Source organism: Pholcus phalangioides, unplaced genomic scaffold (assembly GCF_987345545.1).
Source record: "Pholcus phalangioides strain wild (caught in Gottingen) unplaced genomic scaffold, Ppha-v1.0 ptg000017l_1, whole genome shotgun sequence".
In the NCBI taxonomy this organism is placed as follows: Eukaryota; Metazoa; Arthropoda; class Arachnida; order Araneae; family Pholcidae; genus Pholcus; species Pholcus phalangioides.
The window spans coordinates 38,169,320-38,195,838 of NW_028301610.1; the positions used below are offsets into that span (position 1 = coordinate 38,169,320).

General features: G+C 34.0%; 1 protein-coding gene across 7 annotated transcripts in view; it reads right to left on the bottom strand.

Moving 5' to 3' along the window:
• LOC149073001 (RIMS-binding protein 2-like) overlaps positions 1-26,519 on the bottom strand; it is a 240,323-nt gene that overhangs the window by 105,863 nt on the left and 107,941 nt on the right. For all 7 annotated transcript variants that reach the window (XM_089246380.1, XM_089246386.1, XM_089246383.1 and 4 more), the window contains 4 exons: positions 18,921-19,082; positions 18,068-18,199; positions 10,733-10,906; positions 7,610-7,752 (listed from right to left, as the gene is read on the bottom strand). In XM_089246380.1, coding sequence (XP_089102506.1) covers positions 7,610-7,752; positions 10,733-10,906; positions 18,068-18,199; positions 18,921-19,082 — 611 coding nt within the window. The remainder of the gene's footprint in view (positions 1-7,609; positions 7,753-10,732; positions 10,907-18,067; positions 18,200-18,920; positions 19,083-26,519) is intronic.

Genomic DNA, 26,519 nt, shown 5'->3' on the forward strand with positions numbered 1-26,519 from the left:
TTTTGTATCAGCCAGTTGTCTGAACCTTTGTATGAATAGCAGAAAGTAGCATCATCTTCAAATAATTGATTGATAACTATATAACAGAGTGAATACAGTGACAACAGATCTGTTTGATCCAAATGGGAAAAAAATTCAGTTTTTCTCATCCACAATAACTGATTATAAAATGTTCGATCATGATGGGGTTTTCTTCAATTGTTCTAAAACAGAATATTTTTGCTTTAAGCTAAAATTCTACATTTATTATTTTTTCGGCCATTATGAGGAGTTTGAATCGAACCATCTAACATGTTTTACAAATTGCTATAATTTTTTTTAATATACACTACATTCCATAGATAACAGAAAGAAGATAAGAAAGTCTTTGGGCCAATTAACTATGAAACTGGTCAACTGAAAGAAACTGACTAAGAACTGAAGCTAGGAGTTTTTTTTTTCAAAATTACATTTGTCTCCACTATGAGTAGGCCATGCAAATGCAGCTTCACATGCATACATAGATTATAGCGGCTACTACTGCCCGAATAGGAAATTTTGAACCAAGCACAGAAATGTTTATAAACAAGGGGTGTGGCACACCTTCTGACCTCCTACATCCTTATTGGTTGGTAACAATAATTTACAGGGAAAAAATACATCTGGTTCAACCTTAGCTTCAGAATGTGCAAAAATAAATTTAGGCAAAAAAAAAAATTTACCACATAAATTGAAGTTCTGATAACTATAAAAAAATCTTTTCCCCTATGATATTAATCTGTTTTGTACTTTGAAGAAACGATAATAACACTCAAATGATAACATTTTCTGGGATTCCAATAAGCAGCATGTACTGTATATAGAATAACATGGTTAAGTTTACTGTACAACTAATCTCCCCCCCCCCTCAAAATAGTAGTTGTCATCCTTCAAAAGAAATTTCTGGCTGCAGCCCTAAAAATGTAATGTATTATTACACCAAGATTTATTAAAATTTAATTCATAATCCATTATATCAGAGTAATGATTAGTGACATTCAGAATAATCTGACAGAAAAAAAAATTATGACTAAACAAAAATTTTGCAACGAATAGAAAAAAAAGTTCTTCATGAACCTCTATCTCTCATTGCTAGCATATGTTTACAAAGACTAGGAAGTTCCCCCCCCCCCCATAAACTGCAATAACAGCATCTATGTTTATAAAACCAGAGGAAGGTGGCTCCAGCAAATCTTGTTTGCTCACTCATACAAATAAATTTTATAATATTACTTGTTACAAAAATTCTGCAAGTATTGCTTCCAAGAAAATCCTTTTTAATGCATTTCTTGATTTCCCATACATGTGTTTGTTGTTTGAACAGATTTAACTCCTCAATTTCTTCCCTGTATTTCTTTCATGTACAAAAATTTATACAGGGATGAGATATCTCCCTGTGTATATGCCAGAAATACAATTGTGCTCTCTCCCTTCTCTCAAGATGCTTCATTGGTAAGTATTGTTAAATAAATTTTTTAACCTTTTTATCTCAGCTATAACTTTTTTCTTTTTTCACTCGCTATACAGTTGGATGAGTGAAAAAAAATGATTACATACACATAACAGAAAGATTTTCTGGATATTAGCGCTAAGATAGAGATCAACAACTTTTTCTTTTCAAAGTTAATCTCAGCACTAATATCTAGAAAAAAAATTTTTCTTTGAAATTTAAAAATGTTCCATGCAATTGGATACCATATTTATTCTTTTAAATTGAATTTAAATCATTGACTGTTAAGATGTGATGAATGTGTTAAAAACAATAACTTAAAGGCACACAGGATTTTTGTCATACTTTTTCTGTAGATGTTTGAGCGAATAGAAGCTCACTTAGAAAAGCTGCACTTGGACTAGAGCAAAACTGTAGGTTGCATGCATGCATGTCAACAATGCAATGGCAACATCAACTACACACATGCAATAGCAGCAATCAACTTTTCTAAGAATAAAAATATAAAAAACAATTGAAAAGAGATTTATTAAAATGTCATTGCAGTATTGCAAGGCTATGAATATATCTAAAAAAAATGATGCACAATTTTACACAAAAATTCAAAAATATTACAAATATATATTAAGCTATACAAGAAAAAAAAATTAAATCTGCTCATCTCTAATAGTTTAGACTTTTACTCAACTGTTTAAGAACTATATACACCCGCTGGGATACAAATTGTAAAAATTGACAGTGTTTCAATCAGATTATAGCTGCAAAATCAAAAAGATACATACTTGAGATATATTTAACAAAAGCTGATTAAGTTGAAAGCAATACATATGCCATATGCAAATTTACAAAAATGTGTGCCACACATCATGTGACAGAGGTGGAATAGAGAAAAGCAGTGTCTCTAGGAAAAATGTAATATGGAAATTGGAAGTTGTAAAACAGTTTTAGTAAATATTTTGGGTAGAGAATGAAATTAATTTAAGGAGATATTTCAGATGACTTTGTGTGTGATCACGTTAAAAGAAGAGTCAAAAGAGAGCAGCCAAAAGGTCCAGTATTGCACATAACATTACAGGCGTGGGTGTTAAAAATAGTTGAGATGTTGAACGTATTGAATAAGCAAGATATACTCCATTTCCCATCCTAGAGCAAGTACCAAATCAAATTACTTATGGAAGTGTATGGAGATTTTCCATGAAAGCACATCTACTGGATGTGTCACTTCAAACAGAATTTCTTATTTTGAATCATGAAAGACACATCAGAAGAAAAAACAAACTGAATCTGACCTCAGAGTACAGTAAAACCTGTGTAAGTTGAGTACCTTGGTGAAAAACATTTTCTGGTCAACTTGCAAAGGTGTAGCCTTTCTTTGAAAAGAAGTTCAATTTAGACAGGTGGACAATATAGCAGGTTTTAGCGTATCATTAAACACTGCTGTAATGATTAAAAAACTAACAAATCTTGTTAATGCTACTTATTTTTATTTTAGCAATTGACATTTTTTTTGTATCATAAATTTTCTAAACTTGGGAACTCAGTATACAAAATGATGAAATTTCAAGATTTCTCTCAAAACTAAAAATATGTGGGAAAATATTGCAGCATAGTGAAATCTTATACATCAATCCTTATTTTGCAACTGCCAATATACACAAATCTAGTACATTCATTAGACGAATATTGAGCAGATATATATCTAATTTGAATTTATACATAGTTAAAGCTTATGTAAAAACCTAAATAAAAAAAAAACTATATAAGAAAATATTATCACAAAAAAATGAGTAACTTTGCCTGGTTTTAATTTATACAAAAATTGCCACGTTTTTAAGACAAATAAATTACACTGGTCGAATGGTCGACGCGTTTCGGCTCTTCAATGGAGAGCCGTCATCAGGACCTCGTGGTCAGAACTCACACGAATGAAGAGTGATGTTTACGTCTGGTCGTCCGAAGAGACTGGACGCAGCAAATACAAAGGCGAACTCTTCGGACGACCAGACGTAAACATCACTCTTCATTCGTGTGAGTTCTGACCACGAGGTCCTGATGACGGCTCTCCATTGAAGAGCCGAAACGCGTCGACCATTCGACCAGTGTAATTTATTTGTCTTAAAAACGTGGCAATTTTTGTATAAATATATAAGAAAAGTTTCAAAAATTTATACTTTTCAAAAAAAAAAAAAAATTATATCAATAGATACATAAATGTCAGAATTTAAGAAACGAAAGCATGATAAATTGAATATTTTGCACAAAATTATTTTTTATTTTGAATTAAAAATTCAAATTGAATTTATTTGAATTAAAAATTCAAATTGAATTTATTTGAATTAAAAATTCAAATTGAATTTATTTGAATTAAAAATTCAAATTGAATTTATTTGAATTAAAAATTCAAATTGAATTTATTTGAATTAAAAATCCATATTTTACAAGATTAATAGGTATAAAAAAGTTTTTAATAGTATAATATAATTTATTCAATTCATCAAAAATATGTTTCAAAATATTTTTCTTATCCTTTTGCATCATCAAAGATTAAAAAATATATTTCACCATTTGTATTTTTACATGAAAAAAATATTTCTTTTCAATTGCAATGAAGCTCTCTAGATACATAATACATTATCTGATGGAAGGTGTCTTCAATGGTCATTCCTTTAATGTTCCACATTTCAAAGAAACTGATATTTTGAACTTTATTATGTCTAACAAAAATATAATAATGCTAAAATTTGAAATACATTGTGGAAAATAGATCAATTAATGTTACAAGTTTCTTTCCGACCAAATACATTCAAACTTGGTTGATTCAAATTTCAAGGGGACTACAAAAATATCTAATTATATAATTCAGCGGTACCAGATCTGTAGGTTGGCCGAAAAATAACAACTTCATTATGAACACTCACATAGTACAGCCAGTCCATGGTATAATGCCACCACTGAGGACTGAATAAAAATGACTTCATATGCAGGGTGATTTAATAAAGAGTGAATCATATTTGCTAATCATGTTGGAAAAGACATTTAAAAACTGATGTTATAGGCCGGAGAATGTTAAAAGTGATCAATGTTATACCAAGCTCTTACTACATTCATAAGTGAAGTATATTTATAATAGCCCCATTTCTGCTATTTCACTATTCTAGAAATAGCATATCCGTAAATTTAAAAATCAATTTCACAACCATGCTTTACAAAAACTGTCAGAGTAGTGTTCTGCAAAAACCTGAGTTTTACTAATCATTCAGGTGGTATCATGGTCTATTTGCATGCATACATATATCGTAATTCATGTTTTCAAGCACTTTCCATATCACTTGGCAATGATAAAAATGCTTAAGATATTGAATTACACCTTGTGTGTGATATTTGGTTTTAACAATGATAGTCTTATTAGAGACGTAATTGGCAACCTCAATGGCTATCTCTTTGGTTCAACATTGTTAAAATGGCCAATTAAATTATCAATAAACACACATTGAATTTTTACTATTAGCGCTGTATATCTGTTTAATCAGAGCTATGCTTCATTTTTTAAATAGCTCTCTAGCAATCCCTTTTGATGAATTCAAATTGACAAAGGGAAGGTGCGTTTAGATTTATATAAAAAATCTTGGTTTTGAGCATAGGCGGAGATAAACTTGAACGTCTGGGGGGACATGATGATGATGTCAATTCATATATACATTAGATCATTACATATATACAATTATACATTAGATACTGGGGGGCCATATCTCTGCCCATGGTTTTTTCAGATCATAAACTTCTATAATTGTTCCAGAATGCTCATGTTTACTCATGCTAAAAAAATCATGATTCTTTAGTTTTAAATTATCCAAATCCTTTTATATCCAAAAACATTATTAATAAAATTCAACAGTAAATTAAATTGAAGCACAAATACAGGTCAACTATACATTAAAATTCAAATTAACCAAGATTGAATGTAGTACACAAGTTCTGTGTTGAGTTTAAAAGCTTTGAAATGCCAAGTGGCTTTGTATGGTATTCACAGAAAAAAATATTTTATAAATAAAAATGTGGTTACATCATCACAAATTGAACGATTTCATGCACATTTTTCATATGATCTACACTTGATGTTTTATGTGACGAAACAAATAATTTTGATGGAGTTGGGTTATTTACTTTAGGTTGGGTTTAGCTTTCACTATTTAAGCACAAAAAAGTCAAATTATCTTTGGATAATTTAGATTCTATTGTGAAATAGTATAAAAGCTAATGCATTTTTTACTGTCCATTGTTCTACGGTTTCAATTTCTATGCATCATTTGTTATTGTTTCTGTGCAATTACACCTCGTAAATTTCAGAGAATCAAAAGTAAACAAAGTTGCCAATTCATGCTAAAATCACAGAAAAGTCATCAATTGAGGGAAATGAAGTGCCACTAGCAGTGAATTAAAAAAATATGAAAAATATGTGAAATAAATATGCATATTTGTAGTCGTCATTATTGTAATGTAATTTCTGAGTTGGGAAAATAATTTTAACCGCTGATTTGAAGAATAAAAGTCAAGTTAGCTTCATTGAAAATATATGAAAAACTGGGACATTTTTGCAAAAAAGTCAGGACAGCCAGAAAAACAGAAAAAACTGAGACTGTCCCGGTGTATATGGGATGTATGTTCACCCTAATTATATATACTATTTTTTATATCCAGGGTACCCTCTAGTACATTGATTCCAAAGCAATTTAACTTAATGATTGTTTTTTGCAGTTAAAAAATTATGTACATTTTCTGCAATGAAATCTCATTTGTGAAAAATGTATCAAAAACGTTTAAAAATTACAAATTTTATTTTTCGTGTAACTTTACTTGTTTTATTGTATTCCTAGAAATATTTAATCTGAAGCAAAACCATCCATAAAGAATTATCAACCACCAATTTAGTTTTGATTATTATTTTATTGAATAGACATTTAGAATAACAAATCCAAATTGTATTTTGTTCAAGAAAAACTAGGTTTTTTTTAAATTTTGACATTAAAATTATAAAGTTATAGTCAAACGAAAATCAATTTAAATAGCTTTTCATTGTTATCTGCTGATTGATTACTTCCAGACCACAAAATTCAAAAATAATTTTTATATTTCAAATTCAAAAGACTATTCAATTTGTTTTCAAAAACTCAAAAAACCAAAGTAAACAGTATTGATTGTGCTTTTTTGAAATGGCAATTATAAATACCCTTTACTACAACCTAGCAACAAAAAAATCAAACCAACATAATCAGCTGACATTTCATACAGTGTAGTAAGTTATTACAGTTGTACTGAAAGCATCTAAAAAATGGCATTATAAAAATTAATATAAAGAAATGACATTTTAAGAAGAAAGAACAAAGAAATGAACTAAATGTAATAAATATCAAAGAATTCAAAATAATGTATGAAATGCATTTGGATGATGAGAGTACAGATTCTCTGGCTTTTTTTTTTATTAAATGTGTATGCATATGAACAAAATATGCTAATGAAAATTTTCAAGATACATCTCTTAATACTTTTACTTCATGTTCATCAGTATAGATCCATGGGGATATCTTGATGAATTTTTTTTTCCATTGTCATGTAACATTCATCATGATTTGTTTTTTCAACTTTATAAAAAAATTACAATAATGATGTAAAAATGACAAATCTTTCATTATTTTTAATAACAATTCAATGAAGATTTAGAATTGATTTGAACCAAATGATCTCTAAACATAGCAGAAAATATTTATAACTTACCTTTAAAAAAGTCAATCTGTGTGATCAACAAATTTTCACCTTTTTTTTTGGCAGGAAATGTATGCACATCACATACTGCACAAACTATGTAAACTTGCCTGATATTTTCTGAAAATTCTTATCCATATACAATATGCAGTATTCAAATGATTTGGAATTATATGCTTTTAAATCCTGTGATAACAAGGCTCCAAGTATAAAGCCAATTTCTGAATACTAACTGTAATTTATCATAATGGATATTGTATGGTCATTGAAAATATCTGGGGAAGTTCTAGAATAAATAATAAAAAAAAACTACAAATAAGCACCCAAGTATTACTGAGAGAAGATAAAACAGGAAGTAGAAAAAGGTAAATCGAGACCTACCTTTTGGACACACCTAAGAAGGTCATTAGGAACAATACATAAAATTGAATCAGTGGACAGACCATCAACACATTTGCTTCTAACTGTAATGCACTTCTTATTTGCAGTAAGCAATTGAAATCCATCAATCAAAGCGTGGTCACCTATCAGAAAAAGTATTCAAACAATTTATTTAATAAATAGGAAAACTGTTGTGCCTTGACCATAGTAAACCTTGAAACACTTGAAAAAGTTTTGACAGTATTATTTTCTAGCTGTTTTTTGGAGTGCAAGAGATTAGAAATACATAACCTTATAACAGAATGTGGTTTCAGCTCTTTGTCTATGGGTCATTGACTGATATTTTTCAACTAGGCACAAAGTAAAAAAATTGCGTTTTTGTTTTTGCTGTGTTTCTTCCCAATGATTCAAGTTTTGTGAACTATATTTAGTAATTGTAATCTATGCATTCTCTTGGTAAATCGTACCAAATGCTCAACCATACCAAACATCATTAGTAATATTTAAAGTAATATTTTTCACAAATAATAGAGCATCGTGTACCTTGGGGCAGTACAAAATTTAAAACTTTTCCAGTTTGCCTTGGAATACTCAACTTACACTAATTTTAATACTTCTTTTTTTGCTTTTAAATGCGATTTATATTTTAAATTTTAGTTCTATACTTTTTTCCTCCATAAAAACTTCAGCTATATCCATTTCTTTTCTTCCATTCGCCTTCGGTTACTTCCTAACTAAATTTGTTGGAAAAACGAAGTTTAGTGTGAAATGCATACAACAAAAGCTTTTACAAAATGAATTGCTTTAGGAAGAGAGGTGAGAAAAAATTTATTATTTTTTATCAGTGTCTTTGTTTTCTTACCTCTCTCTTTACCATTGTGAAGATTTATAACAACCCTATTATTTATGAAAGTTGTTTTTTTTCCCCTCCTTTCTTTGTAATGTATCTCTCTAAAGCCTCTTGAAAACCTCTTTTATCTATATTATCACTTTTTTTTTCTTTTTTTTTTTTCTAAGGAGCGGTTAGGTTAGTACAAGTTCACCATATTTATCATTAAATCCTTAAATAGAGATAATCCAAATTTCTTGCCAAAACCTCTTTATGAAGTGGTTAATGATGGGATTACACTATAAAAGCTTGGTAAGTGATTCTATAAAACTTGAAAAATACAACCAATAAGCATGCCAGTTGCATTCGAGTGAATGTAACCAATAGGCTTATTGGTTGTTTTTTTCACGTTTTGTAAAAGAAGGTCTTTTACCAGACCTTTATAGTAAAAGAGCTAAGGAAATCACCTAGCATCAAAGGAACTTACAGAACTAAAGATTTAGAAACATAATTTTCCTTTTTACAGGTGTAATAAAAATAATTATGTATTTCATCAATATAGATACGTTCCTACCTACATTATTGTTACTTTTAATTATATATATTAATAATCACCTTTGTGTCATCATTTTGATATTTTATATATGATTTATATTTTAAAAAAAGTTACATTATTTTTCCTGCAATATTTGTATTTTTTTAGTTTTGTAATTTTACCCTGTTTCAAGGTACAACAGTGCATGCTTTAAGGTACAAGACCCCTTGTTGTACCTTGGAACATTTTTGTCATTTCAAAAACCCATATTTCATGATTACAATAAGAAAAAAAGGTAATTTCAAATTTATATGATGTTCCATATGGTATACAGTTACTAAAAATGAATTTAGTGTAATTTATATGGTAAAAATTGCAAAAAAAGTTGTGCCAAGGTATAACAGTCTCCCTATTAGAAGTGTCCAGAAAATGACTAACTTTGAGGGTGGATAATTAAAAAATGGTTATCAACAGCAATGTTTTTCAATGATAAAATAGTTTGCAGTATTTTTATTAAGGAGCTACTAAATTTTGTACTGTACCAAATTAGTCATGAATTTTGATAGTAGATGGCACTGCAGGAAATGTTCTGCAGCTGTAGAGATATACAGTGTACACCGTATTTATATCAATGTGGTCATTTCTTGTGGGCAGCGCCTATACAGCACCTACTTTTAGAGAAGGGGACACTCACATCGATTAGATAATGCATGGGAAACAATCTTGGACACAATCAGGCTCTAAATATCACTACTTCAATTCTGACCATCCTGTACACAGAGTGTCTCATAAATTGAGGTACCAACTTTAGGGGGAGGTAGAAAAAAGGATTGAGAATTGCATAGGTACCCATGACTGCGGAACCATCATGGGAAGGTGGCAGAGGTAAAAGAATTGAAAGGACTCAAGACAGAGATTCCGAGATTTCTCTCTCTGACATTCAACACATTTTCTTCCATGGCGGGCATAAGAATCACTAATGGCCGGCCCTCACTATGCGTGTTACCTCATAAGACCCTTAAAAAAAAGATTAAATTTGATGCACATACGGAAATATACAGCAGCCTGGTACGTGTCTCTGTGGGAACAGTTCTTGATACAGTCGTTCAGCTGCTTCTGCTTGTGCATTGCCATCAGATAATCCATACTCTAAATGCATATGCATGTCTGCCAGCTTCCTGTTTGTTGCATGCTCTTCCTACAGCAACTAATGCTCGAATGAGGAAAAATAACACCTCCCCTCCATCACTCTCATGAACAGCGCTGCCTACCAGCAATGGCATTTCTGGTCAAGGGTTTCTATGCAATTCTCAATTCTTTTAATGTTCTCTAAGTTTGTACCTCTATTTATGAGACGCCCTGTATAGCTGAAGTTTTTTTGTATGCATCTTTTTTTATCATACCATTTCATTTTATCACTAAATCAATCATCTCCTATCATATGTTCATATTGATGTTGAAGACATCATGAAATTATATAGTGGGTGGATATACAATGTGTCCAGAGCCCTCTAGCAAGTAATGTACTGGATGAAATGTAATAAAACTTGGTGGACGTGCAAAGTGGAATATTCTGTTTTGTAGAAGTGGAATATTCTGTTCAATAAGCACTAAATTAATGAAACTTTTTTTTTGAAATTAAACATCTATTGTTAAATTTCAGTAAAATATTTTCAGTTAGTTTATGATAATTGCACAGATATGAAATAACATATAGTTAATAATTCTCATGATTTAAATGTTAGAAATTGTTTGGTACCTGATGGACTATCAACTTCAGCAACTTTTTTACCAGCAGCAAATACTGCATATCCAATAACTGGAGAAACCAGAGATGATACAGGATGAGTAGGAACAGGTAACCAGGTGACTAGAAGTGACCCATCCTGGGGTCCTTGTTCCACTTGTACATTAACTGGTGGGTCTGGAAGACCTGAAAAATTCGATTCAAACATTTTATTTATTTTAAATTTCCAATTAACAGAAGTAGTTTTCGAAACAAAAATCATGATTTATATATATAATATATATATATATATATATATACTTTTATGAAGAATTAGACTAGATGCATAGTAAAGGAAACCATCATATCAAAATAATAATGGGTGACTTCAATGCCAGAATTGGAGAGAGAAGAAATGGTTAAAGCTCAGTTGGAAGTCACGATTATGGTGAACGAAACGACAGAGGAAAAAGGCTTGTCGAATTTGCAGAGAGTGAACAGTTATGCATCATCAATTTGTTTTTTAAGAAGAAACCCCGAAGAAAGTGGACCTGGAGAAGCCCAACTGGAACAACAAGCGAGATCGACTATATCCATCCGACCTATCTAATAAGAAGCATATGATCCAAGACTGCAGTGTTCTCAACAAATTCAATACAAGAAGTGATCATTGACTGGTGAGATGTAGAATAATGCTTAACACTGGAATGGAAAGAGCAAAACTTATCAAAAATACAAAAACTGTAATTGGTATGGCAAAGCTTCAAGAACATGTATATAAATTACAGTTAGAGCTGAAGAACCGATTTGATTTGCTATATAACACCACTGAAGATGGACAAGAGATGTCACCACAATGAACAGAACTTTAACCACTACCCTAAAAGAAGTAGCAAAAGAAGTTACTGGAGAAAATGAAATCAAAGTGGTGAAGAAGAAACAAAGAAACTGATGAAAGACTGGAGAGAATTCCAGATTAAGAAGAATGACTCTAAATCAAAAAGTGGAATATGCAGAACTTTGTAAGACATTACGAAAGCAGATTACAGAATTAATTGTGATATTGTAAAGAAAGCACTGGAAGATAATAGGAGCTTAAAATCAGCAAAATGAAAAATGTGTTGGGAGAAAGGAAATTTTTACACTAAAAAGGAAAGATGGAACCATCACAAAAAATGGAAATTAAATTATTAGTATTGTTGAGGAATTTTATAATACTCTATACAAACATGAAGAACAAGATTGGAATAGAGTAAATAGAGCAGGAAGAAAAGAAAATGAAGCAGAATTTGTACAAGTAGCACCTGTGCTGAAAGAAGAAGTCTACAAGGCTATAAGATGAATGAAAACAAAAAAATGCCCAGGTGAGGATGGGATTTCAATAGGCATTATTAAAGAAGCAGGTGAAGAATTTTCCAGTATGCTAGCTGCTTTGTTCACAAATTGACTCACAAAATCGGATGTGCCAGAAGAATAAAATAATGCAATGATGGTTCTTCTTTGTAAAAAGGGCAAAAAAAGGATATCAAGAATTATCTACCAATCAGTAATTTATAAAATCTTCACCAAAGTGCTGACATATAGGCTTGAATCCAAATTGGACGAAGCTCAACTAAAAGAACAAGCAGGATTTCGAAGTGAATTTAGTACAATGGATCACATCCAAACAATCAGGGAACATACAGAGGCGCAAGGAATATGAATTACCATTGTGTATGACCTTCATTGATTTTGAGAAAGCATTTGACTCTGTCTTCACATCTGCTGTTGTTAAAGCTCTAGATGCAATTGGGGTAGAGAAGATTTACATCACAATATCATCAAGAAAATATACAGGGTTCCCAGCAAAATCTGCTCAATCATTTCCATCAGGGCTGTCATTTCAACTTTTTCCGGGGGGGGGGGGGGTCAAAGAGCATGTACTAAAGGTACGCATATATATATATTTATATACCATTTGTGTAGTGTATTTTCAAAAGCCGGGGGGGGGGCAACGGCCCCTCCCCTGCCCCCCCCTAAATAACGGGCCTGATTTCCATGACTTTTCCTGACCATGACTCAAAATTTTCCCTGACCAAAAAGCATACACAGGATTCCCACTCAAAAAATTAGAAAAAGTAAGACGAGGGGCACTCTCTTTCTCAATGCACAGAAAATTACAAACGCATGCCAGATTTTTTAAGAATGATGCTCCTTCGAGACCACTTTCAAAATCACAGTGCAAATGTATAAGTTGCAAGGTCCAATGTAAATAAGTCCCGATGAACTGGATGGTTTTGCTGCGCTATCCATCTTTCCTAAAAGGGATTTGTTTACATTTTACTGTTCAATGCCAGTGACACAATTTTTCATAAATGAAGCACACTTTTATTTCTAGCTCTTTGCAGAGCTTTGTAAACATTGTTTATATCTCTACATGTCCTAAAAATACAGAAGACAATCTAATGCTATTGGGTAACATCAGAGTCACAAAACCTAGAATCAGTGGTTCTTAACCAGGGGTGTGAAAGAGCATTTTAAGGGTGTGAGATCAAAAACAAAAAACATGTTGACTGATTTTATTCATGAAAATTAAAATCAGGGGCAGCTTCTCAATCCAGATCAATTTCAAGAAGTTTTTTTGCAGAAGCTGCAGCCTCTAATTTATCAGATTCCAATCTTGCAACAAGTTTTCACACGAGATTTTGAAAAGAGCTTCAAACAAAAAAAGAACAAAATGTTTGGAGCTTTGAAATTTTTTTAGAAATGACTTGCACTCTGGAGGGACAGTCTTAAAAAAACTTATCTCACACATAATGAAGTATCTTTTACTGCCCGGCCAACAGCGGTAGCAGGCTTACCTCAAAGAGACTTGTTCTATATAAATTTCACATTGTCAAAAATGTCTATAGCTCTTTCCGAATATTATACATTTTCAACCCATCTCTTACTAAAAAAATTCAGAGAAACTGTTTTCTTTGAAAGAGAAAACTTTTTCAATTTTACCCATTTCTGGTGTCTTGTAATGTCCGTGAAATGTGTGTAGCAAGGAGAATTCTATAAACAAAAAACATACACCACTGAGTTGTTTCATTCCATTCAATTGCCTTCCATACAACCCACAGGTAACCCCCCCCCCCATCTTGACATATTTGAATTGCCCCCTATACAGAGGCAGCAAAAAAAAGCAAGAGTATAAACCATTTCCTCAGAAGAGATAGAAAAGAAATTAGAGCTGGTATTGGCTTTGTTTTCAACAATGGAAAAGAGGGTCTCCTCCTTAAGCTTCCGCCCTTTCATCCATTTCCTGAAAAAGCAGGTTCTGTGACCTTGACCAGCATTGGTTTTCAGTATGTAAAATCTCATCCTTCAACTGATAACACATTTTGCTCATGTACACCAATATCTCTCAGGAGGAGATCCAGAGGAAAATGCAGATAAAGATTGTTGATAAGGCTTCCTTATTCTCTCCCAGAGGATCTGAAAGAGATAATCTTCCATGAGGAAAAAGTGAAGACTAACCACTGGAATGGGAATTCATCCCCATTTAATCTTTTTTCCTTCAGATTTTCTGACTTTTCCCAAATATTATGGATTTTCCCTGACTTTTTACAAGTATTTAACATTTTCCCTGACTTTCCAGGTTGCTGGGAACCCTGATATGTGACAAAGCAACTGCAACGATTCGTTTGGATAAAGGAAAAGCAAAGATTAAACTTGGAAAAGGAGTCGGATAGGGTGATATTATTTCACCAAAACTCTTTACCGCTGTTTTAGAAGAAGTTTTCAGAAAAATGAATTGGGATGAGAAAGGTATTAAGATAAATAGAGAATTTCTTAACAATTTGCGTTTTGCAGACGACGTTGTTATCAGCAGTAATCCAGATGAACTAGAAGAAATGATACAAGAACTGGCAAAGGCAAGTATTCAGGTGGGCTTGAAAATTAATCTGCAAAAAAACTAAAGTTATGTTCAACCCCTTTGCATTGAAGGACAATCTTGCTCAACAACACAGAGATAGAAGTAGAAAGCTATGTATACCTGGGACAAGAAATTACCATGGACAACGGAATCAATAATGAAATAAACAGAAGGATCAGGATTGGATGGAGCACTTTTGGCAAAAAACTATGTTATTCTGAAGAGCCACATGACATTATGCGTGAAAAGAAAAGTGCTTAACCAGTATGTGCTACCAGCACTGAACTATGGAGCTGAAACATGGACTCTCACAAGCAAGACGATACAAAGGCTACAGACATCACAAAGGAGCATGGAAAGATCTATGCTAGGCATCACAAGGGGAGCGACAGAAAACGAATTACTTGGATAAGTAGCCACACAAAGCTATATGATATCATGGACAGAATTAAACATCTGAAATGGAAATGGGCTGAACATATTGCAAGAAGACAGGACAACAGATGAACTACAAGTATTCTAGATTGGTACCCCCATGATGTTAAATATCCAAGAAGGCGTCCCCACATCAACGAGATCAGAAAAGTGGCTGGAGTCAACTGGATGGCTAAAGAGAGCAAAATGGAAAAATTTAGAGGAGACCTTCATCCAGCAGTGGATTGAAAATGGTTGTTGATGATGATATATATATATATATATATATATATATATATATATATATATATATATATATATATATATATATATAATAAATAAATAAAATACATTCAGTGAAAATAAACAGAGTTGAAAATTCAAAATAAACCAAAAACATCTAACTACAAAATTCAAAGCCAAAGTATAATAGCGCGTTAAGCAGCTGCATACACATAACTATAAATTATACAAGATAAGTAAATATATATATACTTTGTATATGTAGAAGTGAAAAAAATAATTTTTCACTTGTACATATATATACAGAGTTGTCAACTGTTATGGTTTATCCTTAGTCTCTACAGTTGAACTTACTAAACTACTGAGTTACAGAAAGAACCCCCAATATTACGGAAGCTGTTTTTTTACATTCGATAAATGTAAATAAATCCAGGAGGATCATAAATCTGTGGGAAAAACTTTTTTCTTAGTTTCTATAAATTTTTACTTGCCAGGGAAAAATCTGCTGAAACTAGTAAAAACGCTACATTTTACCCTAAGAATTAAAAAAAAAAGAATAGTGTCACATGATAACTGTTTCGGGTTGATAGTGGAGAGGAAAAAATTTCCAATTGGGTTTCCATGGTGGTGGGGGGGGGGGGGGGTTTGGATGATGCTTACATCATCAACCACCCTATATGAAAATATGAAATATTCTTAATGACATCCTACTCAGTGCGCCAAAAACGAGAAAAAATCTTTCGCTAGTTTGTGGGCACCTGAACTAACATTCACCCTAATGATAAATCCCTTACAGAGCCAATTCAGTGATCTCTAAATGTTTCATGGATCCTTCAAATGATCAGGAAATGTGTCCGGGTTGCTTAAGTGCTCTGGAACTGTGCAACGCATTACTCAAGAGTAATCCGTAATTATGCCATGGATCACTTAAGTAATCTGGGAATGTTCCGCAGGTACCTTGAGTGATTCAGAACCACACTGGGGGGGGGGGAGGCTGCTTAAGTGCTCTAAAATTGTGCCACATGTCACTCAAGAGATCTCTAAATGTGCCGCGGATTGTTTAAGTGTTCTGGAACTGTGTCGCAGGTTACTTAAGTGATCTTTGAATATGTCACGGGCCTACTTCAATGATCTGAAAATGTGCCACGGGCCACTTAAATACCCTGGAATTGTGCCACGGGTCATTTAAGCGATCTGTAAAAATATGCCGCTTAGTTCATTTTTACAAAATTGGATTTGAGGGGGGCAAGCCACATCAGATAACCCTCAGGGCCACATTTGGTCTGCAGGTCAAGGGCTTACTATATATGCCTTAAAGGGTGGGTCGCAATGAATTTCTTAACAAGGAATTTTGAGTTCTTACCCTTTAAATAGCATTGAAATTAACAGAAATCGATTATAATAAAATATATAAAGGTATTTTCTTTCCAAATTTTAGTTTTTTTACATTAAAAAAAAAATATTTTTTTGTCTGGGGGAGGGGGAGGCGCACGAGCCGCCTATGCCCCTTCCCTCATATGTTTCTGATCCCACCAATATACGTTATGAGGTAGGGGATCAGCGTTTTGCTCACAGGGGGGGGGGTAAAAATGTAAAAATGGCTAAACATTTGCTTACGTAATACTTAAATACGACCCCATATCTCTCACTTATTTTATTTAGTTGATATGGATTCAATAATATAAAACTGCAAATCAACTGGATCTTGATCAACTATTTTTTTAGGTAAGTTGCATAAATGAATCTTCAAGTTCTATGTATCCTATTTAGTTTTTCAAGATTTCATGAATTGGATTTAGCAAATGAATGAACTTGATCACTAAGAAATGTTAACTAAGAAAAATTAAACCCAGACTGTATTACTACGCTTATTACTAATTAAGTTAATGAATCAAATGTTATATTTATCAATATAACTTTCTTCCTTGCAGTAGGGAAAGTGACATAATGAAAAATCAATATAAGTAATGTTGCTTTTCTGTATGGCCCTCCATTGAATTTGAATAATGAAAAAAAAACAAAGCAAAATGGGAAATACTTATTTTAGAATGATTTAACAATATTTTAAACATTCATGGGAATTGAATTCAAAATAAAATTGGGGAAAATATTGCAATTTGCAAAAAAATGGAGGAGGGGTCATGTCGGCTGACCTCTCCTCCTCCCACGGCCAGTTAACATTGCTACTGACAGACTCATCCAAATGTTGGCAAGTCTGTATATATATATATACTTTAGACCTGGTCTAGGTACTCTCAGAAATGTTTTGCCTTCAGCCAGTGTTTGGGCATTCCCTCCAGAAGATAAACACAGCAGGGTCCTTGAATATTCATTTCTAAATTTTCTTGATTTTATATTTTTGGTACAATACTTATTTTCTGTTTGCTTACTTTCATCCTTTGTGCTATGGTATATGATATTTTTACAGACCAAACGTCTTTTTTTAGAGAAAACTGGTAGAAAAATATTTGAACTTTTCCTGTATAGCAACCCCCTTTCCATATTGATAGGTAGGTTGGCATGAATTCCAAAAATTTTGTGTTGTGCTGACCCTAATTTAGTAACAACACAATTTTAGTAGCCAATTTTTTAGTCGCTGTGGCAACCTGGCACCTGGGTAAATAGTAAAATCAGGGTGTTCAGCCCTGATTTTACTTACTAAGCTGACTGATTGATCATAAAAGAGAAATGTTAAATATAGCAGAATATTATTTATACCCAAAATAACCCTGAATTGGTTTCTTAAAATGGATTTTAAGAAAATTTTACACTAACAATAAAAAAAAATTGATAATTTCAAATAATCTTACCTTTTGGAAGAGTTCTGAATTCTACATTACTAACCAGCATTTCCAGCTTCTTTGGGTTTTTCTCATCATTATATAGGAGTTTGCCTGGTCTCACTCTGATTGATACCCGATACACAGTATTTGGAGAAAGCCCTTGAGAAAGCAAATTTAGAGACTAAAAATCAGAACGTTTGGGAAACACTACACATTTCTTAATGAAACATACTGTAAGGGGAAAAAAGCAAAACCACATGCTTCATACTGGATTGGATTGTGATTTTTTAGTGTAAGGACCATCTAGATCAAGATGCGCCATGCTTCATACTGGCTCTCTGCACATAAAATATGATTACTCAGTTCTGGGTACTAAAAACTTGTGGGTGGCGACTTCAGCTGTTATAACTTTGTTACACAACTTAATGAATTTCACTTTAGTCCTCGAATCAGCAACCCTCCTCCCTGCACCTGATTATTTGATGCTGCGAAAAACATCTTTATTATTGCACTTTTATTTAAGGCATCATAAGTACAATGTTTTTATGATTTTTGAGGTTAAAAATTCATATGCTTCCAGGAGCCACTCTAGGGCATGCAAACCTTGTGACTGTAAAATTTGAACTATGAATGCATTGGATGAAATGATGCATAGAGAAAACTGTAATTTTAGATGTATTTAATTTATCTGGGAACACATCTGTAAGTTTTCAGGGTTGTTTTACTGGTGTGGCTTATATGCTGAAGTGGTGCCGAAACGATGTCTCACAAAGGAGAAAACTTAAAATTCGGGTGTCATATGAAATTTTAACTTGAACTTGAATTCAACTTTTCAGAATTAGACTTATTATGAACTGACTGTATATTCATAAGCTTTTACCTGTAACAGTATGCCTAAAATACCCAGGCTGTACAACTTTCACTTCAACACTATTCACGGCAACAATATGCTGGAAATTACTATTACTTGGAAGCCAACTAATCAATGCCGATGTGGCAGTTATGTGCGAAGCTTTTACACATGTTGGAGCAAGAGGAAAATCTGAAAATAGATATAGTGTAACACAAAACTTGAAACATAAAGAAAGGGAGACAAATTGATAAAAAAAACATTTGATTGCAAACATTGATTGTAAATATCTATACATAGCATATAAAATAGATTTTCTGTGTGTGTGTGTGTCTTTGTATATGTTCCCAATAAAAATCTAGAACTCTCTATCGATCCTTGCCAATTTTTATATATACAGCAGAGATGCTGCTGTACTCTAATTTACAGGGACCCAGGTTATTCGAAAAATCTAGGTCCTTTTTGAGTGAAAGTGGGTCCCTCTCAAAAAAAAAAAACTATGCCTTTCCCCCCCCCCCCCCATAATTCACTGGTATCTCTATGAATTTTCTTCCAGCATGCCCCAGGTTTTTGATCACCTGCTTATATTTCTTCATTGAAACTGAGTGGTGGGTCATGTTCTAGGTGGGAGAAGGTATCTGTGAATCAAGTATAATTCATTTCTAAAAACATGTTCCATCCAAAGGCTCATTTACTTTCATTGTCTACTAGTAGGAAAAGCTTGCAAAGAAACTCATTCATTAGCACTGAGGATTTAACGTATAGAATTCCACACATGCAATAAATCTAAAACAAATACAGTTGATCTCACTTATAACGTTCCCCTCATTTAGAACATTGTTTTTCCACTTAATACAACTTATTTTTGTGGTCCTAACAATAAGTAATTCTCATTAAGATTTTCGTTTAAAGTGTTTTCCTATTTACAATGTTTTTTATGACGGTTTTTTTGAAAAATGTTATAAGCAGGATCCACTTTATTTAAGAGTTGGAGGCACACATTTATATATTTACTAATAAAACAATCTATAAATTCCCTTCTGATTGATTTTACATTTCGTTAAAAAAATCTTAGCACTTTCAATATCTTCTGATCAAATTTAAAGCAAATTCGATTCTCTCTCACACACTTATCTTCTGATTCCCTATTCATACTTTTCATGGGCGGAGATACGGAGGCGGGGGGGGGGGAGGAAGCCCCCAGTGTCAAAGGTGGAGTGGACAGAATTGAATATATGAATTGACATCATCATCATCGTGCCCCCCAGCAATAATGACAAGTGTCCTCCAGACTTCCAAGTCTATCTCCACCTAAGATACTTTGGTTTTCCTGGTAAAATGATTTTATTTTCTCTCCCTGATGGTCCACCACTCTGATCTGTCCCCATTTAGCTGCCACATATTTTCACACTTGAATATGGGAGCTATGTCAGATTTGTGTTCGAGAAACTTAACAGTGTGCTTATGTGTGTGTGCCCAGCATTTGGCGTGTTTTGTGTTCAGTAGTTCATGGCCCCCACAAAGTGGGGGGGGGGCTGATGGGGCTCGGAACAGTTCTCATAATTTTTTGCTTTTTCATGCTATAAATTAACTACAGAAGGTGCCCGTGAAAAGTCTGACCGTGGGCCCACAAAAGATCCCAGCATAGGGCCCCGCTCCAGGATGTGGGGTCCATGCAGTAGGTGATGCCATCTATCTAGCGCTCCAACTAGATACTTTCTCAAATGCTGCAAGCACACATTTTGGCACATCCGTGTAATATAGAAGCAGTAATAAAGCGTGAATTTGGTGCACCCTCTAGTCCAGAGCTCGGGACAATAGACCCTTCCAGTTACGGCCCTGCATCTATCCTCCAAACTGGTAATGCGTGCATTTGAAGTTTAATGTATACATATTCGTGTTGTAGGTATGTGTGATCGTTGTGGCAACTATAAGTTATTTTCAAAATAGCCAACTCAAAATTTTAAAACCTAATAGGAAATCACATTTTTAGGTGATTACCATTGCGCAATCGCGGGTTCCAAACTCGGATTTTCACCAAAAGCAAAATTTCAGCATGGGTTATAAGGGGCCTCTTCTCTTCCCCTCCAAGATCAAAAATTAAAAATATTTTAGTAGAGAATTAAAATATTAGAATAAAATAATTTCTTTTATACTATCTGTTAATTTAAAATTGTTTTCGAGTGTTAGTGACCCTAACTTTCTGTGAAGAATTAGATCTTTTTGCCCCTCCAAAAGCCGATTCTGCGTACACGCCCATAATTTTTGTGATGTGAAATGGTGACTATTACATAGCAGCTAGATGACAAAACTGTGGATATTCTTCAAGGTCGAGTATTTACAGGTTCGGTTTTTTTCCCACGATCTCGGAAATTTTTACAATTTCAATGGCCGTTCCAATCCTTTACAATTAAAAAAAAAAAAAAAATGAGCATTCACAATATTGTAAGAACAAGGCGAATTTGCGCCGTATAGACACTATCTTTGGATGCTGGTAGATAGCCGCGAAAGTACCGTAATTTCCGGTATGTAACCGGAAGGGAGAAAATCTGCTCCAAAATTTGACAATTACACTGCCCCTCATTCAGGGAAGCAACAACAATGTATGTATATCAATACAGTACAGTGTACAAAGTAGTAAAACTACTTTTTCAAGGTCACACAATCATGATACATGGTAGAAAGAAAGGGGAAAAGTTGGGGAGGTTTCTCTCAACTATTTTCTTCTTAGAACCTATCCCGGAGGATGCCTGAACAAAATTTTTATGCGTCCTTTTCTGAAATTCTGGGTATGTGACGCATTATAGCGTGTCAATGGTATCTTTGTACAGTGAAACCTTGCTACAATGATACTCAATATAACGATAATCCCTCTACAACGGTATTTTTTCTTGGTCCACAGAGTATTATTAGATCGAGGTTTCACTGTATATATCAAGATTTCACAATAAAAATGACAGGCTGCTTTAAAACTTCTTCAGACTTCACAAAATATCCAAAGTAGTAAAAAAAAACTGTCATATAGCAATGGTTTTTTGGCTAAAATAATGACTTTCAAAATATTTTTTTTAGTTTCCATGATTTCAGAAAAATTTCTTTTCCAACATGTTTATCTTTTTGCAATGCTTTGTGAATTCCTCAGTGCTCCAAATATATGGAGAAAACTTGGGCAGCACCAAGCTTTTCTGCTAGTAATAAATAAAATATAAACTAATATTTCTAGGTAAATAAAAATCAAATTAAGTCTTAAATGTGACGTCATTCAAATTATCAAGATATGCACAAGTGTTTGAACTCTTTGAATCCTAAGTTTTTTGAACTCTTTGAATCCTAAGTTTTTTGCATCTTACGATTTCTGTATCATTAGTGTGTTTTTGACATCATGTATAGAGGGCAAATGTAACATTTATTGATTTAATACGATCATATAATACCGAGATACAACCATGCCTGACCGGCCCCAAGTGACAACAACAACAATACTGCTACAAGTTCTTTTCTTCTGCTTCAAACTTGTGTCAACACCATGTAGCACTGGCAGCTTAAAATGACCAAACACACAAGTAAATATCTGGTCATGTCCCCCAAAGCAGAATGTGCCAAAATCTGCGACGTACGTCGCAGAACAATTAGCGCTACTGCAGAACAATTCGGAAGAATTTTAAGAAAAAGTGCAAAAAACACTATTACATGTATGAGGGTTTTTACCGCAGAACATTTCCAGTCAGCCGAGGGCTCGTCGCAGAACAGTGCTAAACATTCTGCTTTGGGGGTCATGTCAATGCCATTGGGTAGATATTCTTACTTGCGGATGCCAATGGGACTGTCTTCTGCTCTAGAAGTATTTCAGCAAATCATTGAGAAGCTTCTGCGACATCTGGATGGGGTTGGGTGTGCTATGGATGACATGTTAATAAATGCTGAAAGCAAACCAAAATTGGAAGAGCTAGCAAACAAAGTAGTGGGAATAATGAGTGATGCTGGAATGACGCTTAATGAGAGCAAATGTAATTATAGTAACAAAAAGTGAAGTTTTTAGGGCATGTAGGACTGAAACCTGATCCTGCTAAAATCAAAGCCATTCAAACACTCAAAGTGCCCGAAGATGTCATAGGGTTTCTCCAATTTCTAAGAATGGTCATTTACTTGGCAAAGTTTATACCCAACACCTCAGAGTACCCACCTTCTATGTGAGCTGAGTAAGAAAGACACAGAATGGGTTTGGGACAGTCAGTATTAACAGACATTCAAGGAACTAAAAAGCATATTGTCATCATTACCAACATTCCAGTACTTTGATGTAAATTCACCAGTGACATTGTCTGTTGACGCTAGTAAACATGCAGTAGAAGCAGTTCTGGTGCAAGATGGTTGACCTGTGGTGTATGCAATGAGGGCTCTGGACCAAACACAACAGAATTACTCCCAAATTGAAAAGGAGGCTTTTGCTATCAAGCTTGGTTGCCTCAAATTCCACCAGTATGTCTGAGGATGCAAATGAAAAACAGATCAAAAACCGTTGGTATCAATAGCAAACAAATCATTACACTGTGCCCCTCCTAGACATCAGAGACTGATGTTAGATATCTTGGCATATCAACCAGAAATTGTCTTCAAGGAAGGAACTCAAATGTTCATATCTGACATGTTAAGTAGAGACGGATCCCAAAATCTGCAATGAATCATTACCAGACATCACATTAAACTGTACATCCTACTTACATTAACTACTCAAAAACTGAAAGAGCTTATCAAGGCTGTGAAGCAAGATGACAAGCTGACTAATCTGGTCGAAATAGTTTGAGAAGGGTGGCGAAACAAAATAGATGAAGTACCACCTTGCCTTCAGAAGTACTGGACATTTTGGGATGAATTAGCTTATTATAGAAACATCTTGTTCTGGGCAGATAGTCATCATACCTCCTGTGTTTATAGATGTAACACTGATTGTATTCAGATGGGACACTTAGGTATTCAACGCTCCCTGAGTAGAGCCAGAGAGAGTGACTACTGGTACGGTATGAATAAAGATATCATAGCGTATGGCCAAAAGTGCAAAGTCTATCAGTACACCAACACAACTAGCAGGGGCAGCTCAAGCTTACCTGCCGCCTGGGTGCAAAGCCTTGTGTGCTGCCCCTATAAGCAACCCAGGCAGGAAGCTGACGAGGCTCCAGTCTGGAGAACCTCAAGATAAACCTGACTTTTTTCAGAAGAAAGTCGCATACCATTTTTTAGCATGAAAAATGTCTGTGACCATATATCCCGCTTTTAAAGCAGGATTTTCTGCTCATTAATCCAGAATTATTTCATTGTTCTTAATAATACCAAATAACTTAATCCTCAAAACAGCACTTATCGGCGAGCCAGCATCACTTACACTTATCCTTTAAAGGTGATGTATAACAAGGTTGGTTTTTATTAAGAAATTAATTTCGAAGGTATTTCTGGTGTGCCAGGGACTGGACAAGTGAGAAACCAAATTTTTCCTTTGTTTTTATTTGAACGTGCTGGAAAAAATGTTAGGTGAGGGAATCAAACTGTGCATACTTGCCCCTTAAGATAGAGTTCAGGGCAGGCTCTTGGGCTATCCAACCCATTGCAGCCCCCCAGGGTGGCACTCAAGAAGGGTGCTAAATCAGAGGTGAATGGGTGAAAAGTTTAATTTACTTTAAAAAAATCGAAGAAAATTATTTCTGTCCGCTCTGGAGAAGTGCCAAATGCGAGATGACAGGGCAAGAAAAAGAGAAAAAAAAGTTTTTGTTAGGAATTGTTGGGATAAGTTGTGAGAGAGGGGCATGGTCCCCACAAGGGTGAAGCTGACAGGGCTCCAGTCTGGAACTATCCTTATCATTTTTCTTTTTTCACGCTATTAATTAACTGTAGAAGGGATCCCGTTGAAATATGAAATATCTGGGCTCGAAGGCAAGCAAAATATTCCAACCCGGGGGGGGGGGGGTGACACAGGATGTGGGGGTATGGAAAGGGGATAGGTAGGAACTGGAAAAATAAGTGCAGCATGGGTAGAAATTTTGTCTCGAGCCACCCGTGGTAGATTACATTCTTGTTTCTGGTATCATGGTCTCAGGTCCTGTCTAGCTCCTCGCAAGTTTTCTCAACATATCCATTGTTGAGGTACGGCTCAAAAGCGTGATGACATGTGAATTTTTACTGGGTGAAATTTTTTAAAATTTTGAAGTCTAACTGAAGTCTATGCTGTGGCCCTTAAAACCCGACACTCGAGTACACCGCACCCCGTGCTTAAGCCACTGCTGTCAATAAGAAAAGGTAGGAGAACCTATCATACTCAATGAGATACCTGCAAGACCGTGGCTAGTCCTGTGACAGAGAAAAAATAAGTTGTATGACGAAAATTTAAAGATGAATGTCAAGTAAAAAAAAAAAGAATGAAAATAACAAATATATTTATGCAAAAATTAAATACCACAAGAATTTATAATAAAAAATGTACTGTGCCTAAAAATGTTGAGTGAGCCAATTATTATTTGTTTTTGTCCATATGCAGGCCAAGCTTTCTCATAAAAACATAAAATGGTTTCTGTCTAGAGGCAAATTTACATGGGAGGGGACTATAGCTCAGAGCAATAAGTGATGTCAAAACAAAATTAGAGTATAATGGGAAAAATCTGCCTCTGCCTAAAGACAGAGGGACTAGGTAAGTGAGTGACCAAAAGAGTAAGACAGGGAGTGTGCAAGTATGTGAGTGACCAAAAAAGAAAAAAGGTCAGTGAGCAACCAAAAGAATGACCTAGAAAATAGACTTCCAACCACAGAACCTAGGATTCCCCAAAAGTTTTTCTGAGGTTCTGAGAAATCCAAAATCATGGAACCTTTTTTTCCCCTCCAAAAATTAACCTTTTGTTTAATGATAAAAATAAAGCATATGGGGAATATATATATATTATATATATATTTCCCATGAGTGACCATAACTGTATGCAACAGAGAGCAATATAAATTTTAAGACTCTACACCGCAGATAAAACACAAATGCTTCAACTCCCCAATCAGTAATAGACAAGCAAAAAAAAATGGGTGCTCTCTAGCTTAGAATTATTTTTACTGTGTCAAATTTCATGTTTATTTGGTTCTTTTACAAAATTTTAAAACGACTAGTTAGTTTCAACCCCATGTGTCAAATAAGACATCATAAATTTTAGTTTCAGTTTTAAGAGGAAATCACAAATCGTAATAAAAAGATGGTTTGTCGAAAATTTTTCATCTGCTAGGAGCAAGGATTTTTGAACTGCAGAACTTGTGTGAACTTTATGGAACACCCTGTACATCAAAGAAATATTCAGAATTTGTTTGGGTTTCATGGAACAGCTTGGGTTGCATGAGAGCTTTTGTGTTGAAAACCCCTGAATGAGCAACCAAAAGAGATTCAAAGTGTGAAAGGATACGAGTAACCAAAAGAGTGACATAGAGAGCAAGGGAATATGTTAATGATGACCAAAAAAATGATCTAGAGTAAAGGTTTCCAACGTAAAAGCTCTCACAGAATCCTTGATAATTATGTGTCTGTCCTGCGAAACCCAAAAAAATATTGTGAATATTTCTCTGATATGCAAGGTGTCCCATAAAGTTAGATTTTGTGGTTCAGAAAAC